Below are 15,206 nucleotides of genomic sequence, written 5' to 3' on the forward strand. Positions count from 1 at the left end.
AAATTTATGTCAGTTTGTGTTTTGGGAACACCCGGCGGACTACCCGAAGAAAAGTTTTAAAAGGTGGTCCATAACAAAACCAGTTAGCCGTTAAGTAGAAAGTCCGTGTATCTGCGCCATCACTACTTCTCATCGTCTTCAAAATGTAACCGTAGGATCAGGCATGAGTTTCTGGAAAGTTACTAAACTTTAGCTTTTCCGGCTTATTTAGAGAGCCATTTACTAGAGAGCGATTTAGTATCTCGTCTTTGTGAAAAGGCAAACGACAGCCCGTTGCTCGTAATAAATGCATGACAACAAGTTATTCTAACTTGTCTCTATCTTTGGGGAGGTTACTTGATATCTGCTGACAAGACGCAAAAAATGCTATACAATTAAACGAGTTTCTATGATTCTTTTGCAAAGCGCAAATTTCAGCCTGACGTTTGCAGTTTGCCGTAAAACGCGATGATAAGAAATCAGTTGCTTTTCATTGGCGAAAGACGAGGAGAACTGAAAAAATCCAAGGTTCCAAACTGAGCATAATTCGTGTCGTACGAACTCATTCAGTGGCATAGGTCGTTTAGCTAGGTAAACGAGGGTGTCTAGAAAACGCAAGTAGACTACGACCTAGAAAACACAGACCTAGAAAACGCAGCCCTAGAAAACACAGAACTAGAAATCACAGACCTAGAAAACGCAGACATAGGTCTACGAGTCTGCGTTTTCTAAACACCCTGTAAACGACGCTAAAGTCGAATTGAACGGTGGTATTGAACGATGTTTTAATCACCTTTAAAAAACGATTCTTAATGATCTCGCTGTCTTCGAAAGAGCGAAACTGAAAATGTTTGAACGCATGAAACTTTGCAATTATTTGGTTTTTCTCGTCACAAAAAGCCTGCCTGGCTTTTGGAACTGAACGGCGTGCTGCTTGTGGTCTTCAGTCACACACCCGCTGTGTATGCTGGGTACTCCGAAAAGCGAGCGAGGCAGCAAAGCCTTTATGTATGTGGCAGAATCAAAATGTCGGAGAAATCTAGGAATGGCTGATGCTGATCGAGAAGAAAAGTTGGCTGCGGCCAGAAAAAAGGTGATAAAATGCCATTGCGTTTTTTCTGTCGGGAAGAGCATTCATCTTGGTTCCTAATGGTGTGATCTCATTTCCCAATCTTGTATTTTAGCTAAAAAAATTTCAACAAAAACGGACACCGTCTAGTCCTACGGTGCGTGAGCTGAAACCTCCTCTTTTAAACTCTTCGATTGACTCACCTAATTCCTCTGAATCGGTGGGGATTCCGCTGACAACAGAAAGCCATGTAAGTATTCTTTGTTTCCCTCAAGTGACAATCGCAGACTGTTGTTAACTTTAATCCTAAATTATTTAGAGTAGTGAGATGCAGTGCAGTGTTCCGGTCAATATTGTGTGACTCGATCGAGAAGTTGAATGGAGGACGCTATTCCAACGTAAATTAAATGTATATTTTATCGAATGATGTCCCCTTGATTAACGTAATGTATAGTACTTTTCCTGTTTCTATGGTAAACATTTGTAATATTACTGCTGTTCTCTGCTTGATGTCCTCTTTCCGCCTTCATTAAAATCATCGCCAGTACGTGCATTGTTTGTATTTTGAAGCTCAGTTCGCGTATTTGGCCAATTTTGGTTGGCTACTGCAGTAGCATAATTAACTCCACTCTTAAATGAAAAGCACTTATTTCTAGCCATTGTTTTCGCATCATAGATATCTATTTTTTTTCCTTTTAGAGCCCGGTGCTTTTTAATTTTGAAAAATCCAAAGTTCCGACGTTCCATTTTGTTTTTTTGAGTCATTGCCACAGTGACCGTGTTTTGGAATAGCTATTTTGCATGCACATGTAAATTATTTTTCCGACATTGCGCTGTCTGTATCGTTAAAAGAACTGTTTTCTGGTTTTGACTTTGATATTTCATTATAAATTTAGCTTTCATAAAATCATTAGTCATACAATAACATGAAATATAATTTGTGTATATAACCCGAAGATTAACGTAGAAGTGCAGGAAGAGGTGGTATTCAAAGCTTGAAGGTACAATTGGCAACACAAATTTTAAGACTCTTTCCTGTTCTGTCATGTGTCTTCTACTTATAGCTTTATTTACGTTGTGTTTTGTAAACTTGCTTTACCTACTCCTCTTGCAATTAGTGTTGTATGAGAGATGCTTGATTTAGGCCCGGTTTGTAAAATAGTTGGCTCAGCTAGAAGGGTGACCTGCCTAGCTAGCTAGCTAGGGCACTCTTTTTTGGCAGAAGGGTCAGCCTCCTAGTCAGGCCAACTTTTTTCCATGTAAACAGTTTGGCTCACCTAGCTGGGTCAACTCGGTCAAGGCATGATAATGAGAGCATGTGCAAGCACTGTCTTCCCAGTCTCCTTATGATCAATACTGAGACAGGCAGCTCTTGACTCGGACAAAAGGGACAATTCTTTTGTGATATAAACACTTGCTAAAGTTGACTCGGAGCTGGGAGGGTGACCTTCTTACCCAGGAAAACGTTTTTGCATATAAACTATTAAAATGCTAATAATTATTATATTGTACATGTACCGGTAGTTGCTAAAGTCGCATTCTACCAACAGTCTACAAAAAAGAATATAGTAGTTTCCATTCACACACTGGAAATAACACATGTACATGTCATTCAAACATAATAATAAATATATATTATCATTTTTCAAAGTTGTAGACATGACATACATGTAATTTTCTGATCTTTAATAATATTAATGTTTTTAAGGGAAATATCAGTCCACATGAAGAAGCTGCAGGGTTACAGCCTATTAATGGGTGAGTATCAAAAATGCTTTCTATCTGTGTTGTCTTTGGGTGCAAAGTGCATTTGATGATAAATTGTTTAAGCAGGCTTAGCACTACAGTACATGTTGTTACAATGGCTTAACCACAGGAAGTTCAACCTTAGCAAGTATCATAAAATTAATTTAATTTGTGCCTTTCATTATGGGGATAGAAAATTACTGTTACTGTACATGTACATGTAGATTGTGAATCTTAAAGGACTGAAGTTTTGGGATGAATCAGTAAAATTAAACACTTATTGTTTTTGATGTGAAGTGATTTAGAAAATTGCAGCAAAAAAATACCCAGTTCTAGATGTACAGCTGTACTGAGTGAAGTGCATCTCTTGAAACAGGAAAATTTAGTGTCACTTACGCTAGGAACAACTGAGATAATTTGGCTCATCTGTTGCTTCAAATAATTATACCAATGTACATGTATGACATGGCGCCGCTATTGTCACAGCCTGCCAGCCTACTTTATACAAAACAAATATTGATGCGAAAGTAATAATAAAACTAATATTGATACACAGTTTTATGAAGAGAGGAAGGAGGTCTTTAGGAAGTGTTGATCAAGAATTTAAAAAGTGCCATCAGTGACAAAATTTGCGACATGAAAACAACATAAATTTTGTGCCGTGAAAATACGTTCAATTTTTCTATTGTACTTTTAGCTGCACAAATAAATCACAAAATCGAAAGCGGCTGCCTGGGATCAAGTTACATGTACCTTGCATGTTACTACCAACTCAAGAAACACCGGGTTTTTGTTTTTGTTAGTTTGGATTTTTTTCTTTCAAGTGTTATAAAGTTCGACAAGAAATGAAAGATCACAATAATAGACAATAATTATTATTGTCTTACTCTCGAGGTTGAGAGAAACGGTAGAACTAAAACTCCCTAGAATCGTGCTGAAACGGGCAGAAATACTAAGAACATACATGTACCAGAAAATTAATAGGACAAGGAGGCAAGGTGAGAAATTCTGGTGTATTGTTATCTCTATTTTAATGCCCTAAATAACGATCGCTAAATTCCCAATACAAATCTTTATAAAATGATTTATGTACCGCAACAACTATACTCCTTGAGCTTGGGGTACCTACCGGTAAGTACAGCCAAATAAGTGAAGTGAGTAATTTGAAAAAAAAAAAAAAAAAAGAAAAAGGTAGTTCTATCATGCTCTCATACTATTCTATTTCGCTGCTTTGTTATTCATCAGTTTCACAAATTCTTGCCGATTTTGGGGCTCATTTGTTGAAACTCAAGCACGCCTCCAACCAACCTGTTTTATATTTTCATGATTTATGCACACACTGTGGGCTTATTTGCCACCACTGACTCACGGACTCTCTCACTCACTCACTCACTCACTCACTCACTTCCTAACTTCCAGACTTCCTAAATGCAAAATAATTTAAATAATAATTTTATACCAATTGTATTACAAGTAATTGTATGATCTTTTTAGTTAATTAGTTATTCTAGTAGACATCATCACCTTTATTGTAACGAGACCGATACCTCCCTTTGGAGAGTAAGGCGCAATAAAGATTTACTGTTTTACTGTTTTTTACTCACTCACTCACTCACTCACTCTTACAACCTGGTGACATAAGTGTGCAACTTGCACTTATGAAGAGTACTGCAAAAACAAAAATTAATAAGCATAAGAAGCTTTGAAAACGTTGAAACATGCTTTAATCAGCTTTCAAACAACCTTTCCCTGCTTTTATTTCCTAAGGAAACTCGTAACATAGGTTTGGCTTAGCTCTACACCACATATACAGTGTACAGCAATACAAACAATGATGTTGTTTGGTGTTGTTCTACATGTACATATATAATTATGCTTTACTTCTACATTGTGCAGTTGCAGCTTTTATCTTGAACATAAAACTTAACCTTGCACTAACTTTTTAAATTAACACATGTACGGTACAAATGTACATTTACGGTAAGTGCTTGAGTTAAAAAATATCATGGGAAAAAATGAATCTCTGGAGAAGGTTCAACTCATGCAGCAGTTGTAGGGGGTGTAATGACACTCTTGCAAGAAAAGACAATGGCCTTACTGTACATGTACTTCTTTGTATTGGTAGAGCCTATCGTCTGGAGGATAACAGTGCCCAAACACATCAGGTAATTGTTAACTGGAAGAAGAATCTTTTTTGTTTCATTTGACCTCAATGCTAATAATCATCAAAATTAATGTACCAGTAGTTTGATCTTAGCATTGTTGTCATAAAGTATGGGCATTACTAAACACGAGAACGGAACGGAATGGAATATACCGCAATAAACCAGAATATGCCATAATGAGGCGGAATGACACTGGAATGAAACGAAATGAACAAGAATGGTACTGGAATATACCAGAACGAGCTGGAATGACACCGGAATGACACCCAATAAAGCGGAATATAGCAGAATGAACCTGAAAATGCCAAAATTGGTGTTTTAGTTAGCGCGACCAATTTCCGGTTGTTTCAGTCAGCCTTTGTTGTGTCATGTGACTCCTTAAAGGAAACCTCCACTAAAACAAGGATACAACTTCAAATTATTTAACATAATGTTTACAATCAAAATCATTCAAACGTTTTCCAATGGAATCCTTTGTATCCGAAATAAATGAATCTCAAAAACGCTTGTTTTGGTTTTCAAATTTCCTGGGCGCCGCCATCTTGAATAATTGTGATGTGTTATGGTTGCTCTTTTGTATTTGCACAAAGAGCTTTTGTTTTCAAACAATAGGGCAACCATGACACGTCACAATTATTCAAGATGGCGGCGCCCGGGAAATTTGAAAACCAAAACAACCGTTTTTAAAATTTATTATTTCGGATACAAACGCCCTTTTTAGAAAACTTTGGAACAATTTTGATTGTGAGCATTATGTTAACTATTTTAAAGATATATTCCTGTTTTAGTGGAGGTTCCCTTTAAGGGAATTGCATGTGTTATTACCTTTTGTAACTATTAAAAATACCAAATTTTCGCATTTTCAGGTTCATTCTGCTATATTCGGCTTTATTTGGGTGTCATTCCGGCACGTTCCGTATAATTATTCCGGTACCATTCTTATTCATTTCATTTCATTCCGGTGTTATTCTGGCATATTCCTCCAGTGTTCGACACTTACTTTCTTACCAATTTGCCCTTTGGGCAACCAGCAGGGTTTAGGCCAGCTTTATTGCCTCAGGAGACAATTTGTCCCTCTGTGGCCCTTGCAAAGGGACAAATAGGCAACAGCGGGGGCAGCCCTTGTCGTCCCCAAAAGGCTTTTTCTTTCTCACCAGCCCAAAAAAGTGACATCATTTTCTTCTCGCGGTTCTTCCTCGTGTGTGAATTCTTTGTCGTTTTTTCTTCATCTTGGTCGATGGTTTTACATCTTTCACTTCACAATAACTCAAGACTTTCCTTGTTCCAAAAAATAATTTATATCCGATGACAAACAGAGCAGGGCACTTCAGTCCACAAACAAAGCGAGCTGTAAACACATGCGTATCAAAAGCCAGGCATGCGTGCAAGGCAGTTCCCATTTTACTTCTAAATACGGTAAATGTGATCCTCAATTCATTGGTTGTTCGTATTTCAAGCCATCGATTCAAAAGAGCAAAATACTGTATATGACAGGTTTGGAATGCTGTTTAAGGATCGAAACATGAGAAAATAGTGTTTTTTGATAAAGCACTGATAAACTATTTTTATTCAGTTATTTTTGGGATTAAAATGAAAATATGAAAATGTGAAATGCTAGCCATCCTGGTTTTCTGATCGGTATGAATTTTCATAAACTTGTTCCATTTAGTTTTGACTCTGGGGACATTTATGGCCGGTCCACCTAATTTGAAGGGACAAATCGTGCTGCAAGGGGAAGAATGTCGCAAGATCGCACTCTGGCTCAAACCCTGAACCAGTTTTGTTTTTTTTTGGTTGCCCATGATTTTTTTCCGGTTTCTCTCCTTCTAAAGACCGGTTGCCCATTAAAACTCAAAGGAGGCTTGTAAAAATGTCAATTTTGTGTAAAATGGGTTTGACAGTCCAATGCGACTCCTGCTCTTTGACCATGGTGTTTTAGGAGCCTTGAAAGTTTTGCTTTGACAAAGCAGTATCGTAGCGTATTTGGCCATGCAAGAACTGGGTTGCATTATAACAAGCATTCTTTTGCGCGGAGAAAGATGGCTGCTACTAACATGTTTCTTCCAATCTCTTTAGTGGTTTGTAAAAAATGTACCAATAGTATTTTTAACAGAGAAATAAATGACAGCAAAGAGGCGTAAGATTTTTTTATCGTGTTTTTGGTGACTACTATTACTAGTCACTTTCTTCATTGCAAATCAAATCGTTCCGCAAAATATTAGTCGAACAAAAATTCTGATTGCCAGATCGTGCAAGTCTTACAGTTGTTTCGCTTGCCCCAGGCAATTGGGCTAGCTTTAGTGTCAAACACTGCTCTCCCTTTTCTCCCCGCTTTCTTTCCATTGACGCAATAATGTAAGTACGGTCAGTACCCGTTTTCTGGTGTGGGGCCTCATTGTTGTGTTTCACATGCAAGCCATGGAAACAGTATGTAACCACAGGTGTGAAGGGCCCAGTTGCTAAAAGTGGAAGCTTCTAGATACAGTTGTGCTGCAAATACATTGTACATGTACTTGTGTACACCCTACTCAGCAGCACAATAATTGAACCCAGGAATCTCTCATGACTAGAAATTCCACTCCATATATACAGCTACATGTACATGTATACTGTACCTTGAGTGTCCTTGCTAGAATTTTCGATCCACTGTTGCATTACATGTATTTCATTGAATGACCGGTGAGTGCCTTTGTCTTAATTTTGCTCTTTTGCTAGGCACTTGAAAGCAATCATAGGGGTGGACCCTCTTCAACCACTTTGAATGACAGGTACATACAGATGTTATTATGTAAAGAAAATACAGAACATGTATTTTTTTCCTGTACAAGTACACTGTATACATACAGTTCATGTTGTACATGTATGTTTCTGATAATTTTATAAAGCAGTTCGTTGTTCAAAGTATTTACATGTTCCGCTTTATCCTGCTGCAGAATGAATTCTATAACAATAAAATGATAATAGTAAAATTATAAGTAGCCATATTCTTTCATCCTCTGTATACAATGTACAGCTGTACATAGAAGGGATTTGGAGCTGCTTCCTTCATAGCAGTTTCACACAACTTGTACTTGCCACGTGGGACTGTGATTTACTTGACTGTATGAACATGTTTGGTACATGTACATGCATCATCTCCAATTTTTGTGTCTTGATGAGAGCCTGGTGACACTATTGGCAGGACAAGCCATCTCAATTGGTTTTGTTAGCAGGAATCATGTTGTCAATTGGATGTCAATTCCTTAACCAGTCATCAATTGGTTTTTTTTCATGTCAGCAATAATTGGGACATCAATAATCAATCAGGGAAACCAAGAGGAAATCAGAATTTTGTATTGATGTGATGTTCTGCTTTGGAAACTTTGTAAGCTTGTCACAATCATGACAGTGCACTCCTTGTCTTTTGTTTCCTCGAGAACAAAACATTTCTATAAATTGACTATTAATTTTACACAGTGATTTAAATTGTCAAAGAAAGTAGAAGTGGCGATAATATTGAAAATGTACATGTAAGCATCTTGTAGAAGAAAAACAAACTTGTGAACTTAAAATCTCACAAAAGATAAAGGCAACAAACACAGAATTGAACAAAATTAATTGATCCTAAATAGGACATTTTGGCTACAATGTACCTGCATTGATGTTAGGATAAACTGAGTGAAACACAAAATTGTTGCAAAATCTGCGTTATCTCTAGCTTTGTAAATTGGTGATTTGAAGAGACGTTGCAAAATTATTGAGTTATTGGGTGATACTGTGACTCAGTTGTTTTGGGTAACAATAATTTACCTGTATTATTGTTGACTGCTGTGGTTTATTTCTAAAATTTCTGAGGGCCATTTACATGTACCTACATGTACATAATACAGGTACGATCAGTTACTGTACACTGTATGATGTCAAAGCACATAAAAGCCAAAAAATGTTCAGCCGTGACACATCCTTCTGGTCAGTTTATAATTAAAGTTAATATTTTGCATGTACTGTGTACCTTTATGTTGTGGTTCAAAATATTTTTCTTTGTTTAAAATTTTTTCAAATCAGTTCATTTTCGATTTTCTCTTGTCCAACATTCATTACCATAATCTGAAACATGATAATGTAATGGATTTGATGATAAAAATTACGGGCAGAAACATACTTATTAAAGACAACGTTTCGGTGTCCTCATGACACCATCATCAGGTCAAATATAATATTTTACAGATAACTCAAATATTAATGTTCAAGATTAAGTTCACAGTCCCTAGAGGCTAGGTGATTGTCTTGTGTATGAAATGTTCCTTATTCGCGAGCACAAACCATGTCTGAATATCCAAAGTGACTCGATCAAGGCAAAACTTTTCACCTATCCTCTAGGGACTTTGAACTTAATCTTGAACATTAATATTTGAGTTATCTGTAAAATATTATATTTGACCTGATGATGGTGTCATGAGGACACCGAAACGTTGTCTTTAATAAGTACATGTATGTTTCTGCCCATAATTTTTATCATCAAATCCATAATTTGAAACGATAGAAAATTGAAATTAAACTGGTTTTTAAAAGTTTGAACCTGGAAAGAATTTGAACCTCAACATGTATTCTGTATGTTGACTTTTGTAACTATCATGGCATCTTTATTTTTCTTCAGAGAACACACGACCACTGAAAAAATTAAGCAACTTGTAAGTACTCCTCCTAACAGTATACACATGTACATATGCTTTTATTTCTTGCACCATACTTGTCAAGCTACGTAGAAGAATAAAGATTCTGGGCTTGTACATGTACTGTACTACATGTAACAGTTTTTGGGGTGCTTAAATGTGGTGGAAGGCCTTCTTATCCCAGGTGGAAATCTTATTAAGATCTTACTAAGATTCTTGGTAAGTTTGTTAACAAGATCTTGTAAGGGATCTTACAAGGTTCTTACAAGATCTTGCAAGATTCTTAACAAGAAGCTTACAAGATCTTATGAGAATCTTGTAACAATCTTATAACATCTTAGACAAGTTCAAGAAGATTGTACATGTATCTTAATGCTATCTAAATAGGGGCTCAGTTTACCCTAAAATGCACCTGATGCAACCATTTAATGAAGCCAATATTTTCAAAATTTTCCAGGGGAGCATGTCCCCGGACCCCCCTAGCATGCCTATGACTATAGCAAGCTTGCCTACTACTCAAATCATTTTGACTGGGCTGGGCATATTGAAGTCATTTTCACAAAAGTTGTTTGTAAAGTTCAAATCTCTTACTCTCAAAGTTTATGTTATATAATTTTAGCTGTTGTGCAGCTGAAATGTGCATCAGTTACTGTTTTGTTGCTTTGTTCTTTTCAATTGGAGCCTGATAAACTTGAATTTGAAAGACTAATTTTTATGGCAGTTCGATGTACTTAAGCTTACAGTACATGTATGTACATACATGTACTGAAGAAAACTGATCGATTAACAGTTTTTACATGCTGCAGCGCAAGTTTATCGAAACATTTTCTCCTTCACATCAACTTCGAATCAAAATATGTACATGCATATGTACAGGTAGATTTAACGGGCTGATTCATGGTTTGAATGTTGGCATGCAGGGAACAAGCCCATTTGGAATGGAAGGGTTTCACAATAATACTCCACTGCCAACCACATTAACTTTTATTTTTTCAATAAGATCAGTTGTTCCGTTTTGGAGCACAGGCATGTTTGTGAACATGCTATTAATCTTAAGGAAAAGTTTGCGTTCATGCAGACGCTTACAGTTTTTTCGAACTGTCTCCAAAGACGAGACACTTGTCTTGCAAGAGGAGACTCCTCTCTTGAGACGAGACTCTCGTCTTGGGAGAGGGTGGAAACTTACTTTGAGCGGCACTGTACCTTTAGTGGTACAGTACATGATTGTGTATTTGTAACTTTGAAGGGATGGTTAAACAACGTTGACTTGCTTTAGTCCACAATTTCACTGCTGTAGATCATGTACATGTATTATTATTAATTTTACTCTCTTAAGAACTCACTCATTCATACAGCAATTTTAATATTGTTATCCACATTCTTAGCCAGTTATTCTTTTTTGTGGCTCATTAGAACTTTGGAATACTTTGCTGGAAGACCTAGAAAATGCTTGACACTTGACATTTGCATATTCTAGGTTGACATTTTAATTATATACATGTATATTATTATAATAACTGGAAATAGATTTTGTGGCCTTTGCTCTTCTTAATGATCAAATTCAAGTACAATTTGTATTCTTCCATCTTTAGTGCCATCCAGTGTCTTCAATTCTTGATACTTTGTTTGCATTCATTAAAATAGAATGATCATAAAAAGAAATTAATTAAATCAAATGTTGGCTTTCTTGTCTGTATGTACTGGTACGTGTAATAAGTTCAGTAATTATGATAACAGTGTTTTATTTACATATTTTTAAATTTGATTTTTCAGTGTAGACAAATCAATGGTCTTATGAGTCAGGTATGGGATAATGGGATTCTCTTTCAGTCATGTCCATGACGACAAAAACCATAACAACAACAAACAATAATATAGTGAAAAACAGTAACGAGCAAAAGCAAGAGGTATCATTCCCTGCACATTCATTTTACAATTTGCTGTCTATTTGCTGTTGTCCTGAAAACAACCATGTGTACTTGTAAATGGAAAGTTAATAAACAATAATTGGATGAGGTTTTTGTGATATCGGGAATAATCAAGGTCGAGGCAAGTGTAATCAGCCGAGGCTGATTGCACTTGCCGAGACCTTGATTATTCCCGATATCACAAAAACCGAATCTACTAATTGTTTTCTTATACATTGTTTTGAAGAAAGTAACGACAAATGCATTATTGCAGCGATCACAGTTTCTTTTCAAACACATCGCTCTTGGAAATCATGCATTGCGCGCACAACCTACAGATTATTCACTAAATGTACACTGTGCAGTGCACTGTAAAGTCCAGAAGGGACAATTCTGAATGCACATCAGTGTTGGTGAGATGTTAAAGATTTGAATTGCATTTTGGTTATCGATGTTGTTGTTTTTTTTTAGGATTTTTACATTAATGGTGAAGACCCAGTGTTTCACGAAATAGAATCTCTCGAGGTACTGTAAGCAATCAAGTCCTGCCATTTTTTTTTACATGACATTGTACATGTACAAAATCATGACCAAAAAAATGTTTGTCATACTGTAGCTTACCGTCATCAACTCTTTTAGTGATCAACATAAAAATATCTGGAATTCTTGAAGAATTTTGTTATGAATATCAATGATGTACAGTATAATGATTGTACGCCAAATTAAACATTAACTTATCTCTTGGATTTCAGAATAGAAACCATCAACTTGAAGAAAGAGTGCAGTCCTACAAAAGATCAAATGATCAGCTGAATAATCAAGTCAACGAACAGGTACATGTACATGTCTTGTACACATCGTATCTCCCTGTAAGCAAGTATGCATGAGTAGATTTTTAATTCATCTGGCCTCAAAACTATTTCTTACTGAAATATTGACGGGAACACCATAAGGCAAATTGCACAGTATGAGAATTCATGTTCCTTACTGTGGTTGGTCAGATTGTATTAGTGTAAGTTTTAGGCGGAGAGGGAGGGGCTGCAGCCCTTCCCCATTCTGTGATCCATACCACACCATGACCCCCCCTCCCCCCCCCACTTTCAATTGTACTCCACAGTCCCTGTTAGCATGATGGTCATAGCAGAGATTTGCAAATTACTTTTATTAGAGCACATTATTTTTATCACAGCTTCCCTTCAATGATATTATAATTTTATTACATCATTTTTTTGCTGTAAACAATTTTTGATGACTCTTATAGAGAAGACAAATCATCCAATTTCAAGAACAAATAAAACGGGTAGGTACATGTAGCCTATACTACATGTGTAGGCCTGATTTTCAGTGTTAACTACATTTGTACATGTACATGTAACTGACATTTTCTCGTGATATACAGACCCCCTTCAGAGATGTATCCAGGTTTTCAAATTTGGGGGTTCTCTGGAACCCTTCTTGAAAAATTTGGGGGTCCATTGCAACATTTTGGGGTCCAGCTGCTAATTAATATTCAAGAATATGTAATATTCGATCTATTGCCTCTTACTTGCTGCTGCAGTACCCTTTCAGGTTTCTAACTAGCACAAAAATTAATGAAGTCTTATCCCTCCCCTCGAATCACACTCACTCACTTACTATCCTTTATGACGTCAGTTATCCACTGTCCCGTGCGTCTGACGTTGCATAGCTGTTTCCTTTCTCCATATACACTGTATACTTAAAATAAAATTATCACTTTCTTTGAAACTGTTATGCCCGTTGATTCACCGATAAAATTTGAGATGTACATGTATGGGCTGTCAAAGCTCCATCTATCACATCTGAAAACGTCTCAAGCAATCTGTACACTGTAGGAACTGTGGGCTCCAGTTGATAAAATTAATGATCTAGATCTCCACTGCCAAAAAAAAAAAACAGAACTGAATCTCAATTTTCCACAAAAGAGCATCAGTTATTTTAACAACACTTGCGGCTTAATTTAGGAACAGAAGAGTAAACAAATAGTGATACACCGATCATCCTTGGCCAGTAAAGGTACACCTTATTTAACGTTGGAAGTTCCTTTACTCTCTAGAGAGTATTCTCCCAGGAAGCCGATGGTGCGCTCATTTTACCCCCCTCTTTCCATCAGTGCTCCGTTTTAAGGGTATTTAAAGCTACTTAGGCTACACTGAAAGGAAAGAAGTCGAAACAAGGATGTGAGATCCGGGGATCGAACTTGGGACATGTTGCACCAAGGCCGCACACTAACCAACTGTGCCACCCTTGCTCCTGAACAAAATCCACGTCCCCTGTTACTAGTCGGGTGTGATAACCACTACACCACCAGGACAGAAACCCTGACAGTGCACACCCCAAATACTCATACTTTTAACTGAATATTTTTGAAAGAAAATTTGCCCTGAGGGGGATTTGAACTTACGTCCCCCCGTTACTAGTCGGTGTGATAACCAATACACCACCAGGACAACCATGGCCAATGTTAATAATCAAGTGATTGAATACATTGAAGTTTTATGTTAAACATGTTATTTTTAACACTAACTCAGAAAAAGTTGCATAATGTGCAAAACAGACAAGTTACATGCAAAACAAGAAGCAAGACAATGACACATGCACACCTGGAATTAATATGAACAGGGTTGCACTTGTGAAACAAAAAATTAAAATTATACTTTGCTGTTGGGTTCTTTGTCATTTCAGTCGTGATAAACAAACCATTGCTTGAAATTCACACGGAAAGCATGCAACAAACTGAACTTCAACTGAAATGTTAAATTATCATTCGCAGATCAAAACTGTCACTGATTGTCTCTCCTAAAAGAAACCACTCAGATAACGTCATGCAACACGTGGGAATTCAAACACAAGAAATTAACTCCTCAATCTGGACATAATCATTTACAAAATGAAATCACTCGACTACAAAATCCGAAAATAACAGCTTACATGTGCCTTACTGTGCGCATGTTTTTCCTGGCATTTGTAATTTGCATAAACATTCGAATTTTTTTCTGTGCCCAAGTGGACCCTTTGTTCTAAATTCTGTGCGTCCAAAGAAAAATGAGATAGTCCCAGGACACAGTGACACACTCTGGATACAATCATCTCTGGCCCATTTTAAGTCGTTGTAGAGATTGTTTTCCCATTGTGTCCTACCACCCCCTCTGACGAGTAAAATCATCTGGTGTTAGACAGAGTAAAATCTAGCGAGTCAAACTCCTACATGTAGGAGTCAAAAGGTTAAAAGAAAAGTACACTGTAATCAGGAAAAAGAAGTCATGTTGTCCAGTACGTGTCACATTTGAACCAACAGGCACAAGAGAATGTTGTGGTACACTATTGCTATGTCCAATCGCGCTGCCATGATGACCATGATAAAAAGCTTTTTATTTATAAATTATGGTTGTACATTGACTTTGCTTTTGTACCGCTGCAATGCGCTCGGCAGCTCAGCACTAATCATTATTAGAGAGTGACATAACTGAGCCGTAAAAATTTGATTTGACTATAAAGCCTTGTAGCCATACCTGAAGATTGCTACAATCCCACATGTATATCGAACTCAGCCTATTGGCTATCCCACAAGGTCAGGGATGAGCATTATAAATTTGCGCTCATCAGGATCCCAGGGTTTCTGCTTTCAAAAACTTTCTTGACAAGGGATCAAAAGCAATCAGATTAGGGC

General features: G+C 37.0%; 1 protein-coding gene across 1 annotated transcript in view; it reads left to right on the forward strand.

Moving 5' to 3' along the window:
• The first annotated feature begins 981 nt into the window (after positions 1–981).
• The window catches only part of LOC138038870 (golgin subfamily A member 2-like), a 57,584-nt gene continuing 43,359 nt past the window's right edge, over positions 982–15,206 (forward strand). Inside the window, exons 1-10 of the mRNA XM_068884948.1 lie at positions 982–1,072; positions 1,164–1,298; positions 2,757–2,806; positions 4,920–4,959; positions 7,675–7,727; positions 9,596–9,629; positions 11,385–11,414; positions 11,990–12,043; positions 12,271–12,351; positions 12,780–12,818. Coding sequence (XP_068741049.1) covers positions 986–1,072; positions 1,164–1,298; positions 2,757–2,806; positions 4,920–4,959; positions 7,675–7,727; positions 9,596–9,629; positions 11,385–11,414; positions 11,990–12,043; positions 12,271–12,351; positions 12,780–12,818 — 603 coding nt within the window. The 5' untranslated portion in view covers positions 982–985. The remainder of the gene's footprint in view (positions 1,073–1,163; positions 1,299–2,756; positions 2,807–4,919; positions 4,960–7,674; positions 7,728–9,595; positions 9,630–11,384; positions 11,415–11,989; positions 12,044–12,270; positions 12,352–12,779; positions 12,819–15,206) is intronic.

Source organism: Montipora capricornis, chromosome 2, assembly GCF_036669925.1.
Source record: "Montipora capricornis isolate CH-2021 chromosome 2, ASM3666992v2, whole genome shotgun sequence".
Taxonomy (NCBI): domain Eukaryota; kingdom Metazoa; phylum Cnidaria; class Anthozoa; order Scleractinia; family Acroporidae; genus Montipora; species Montipora capricornis.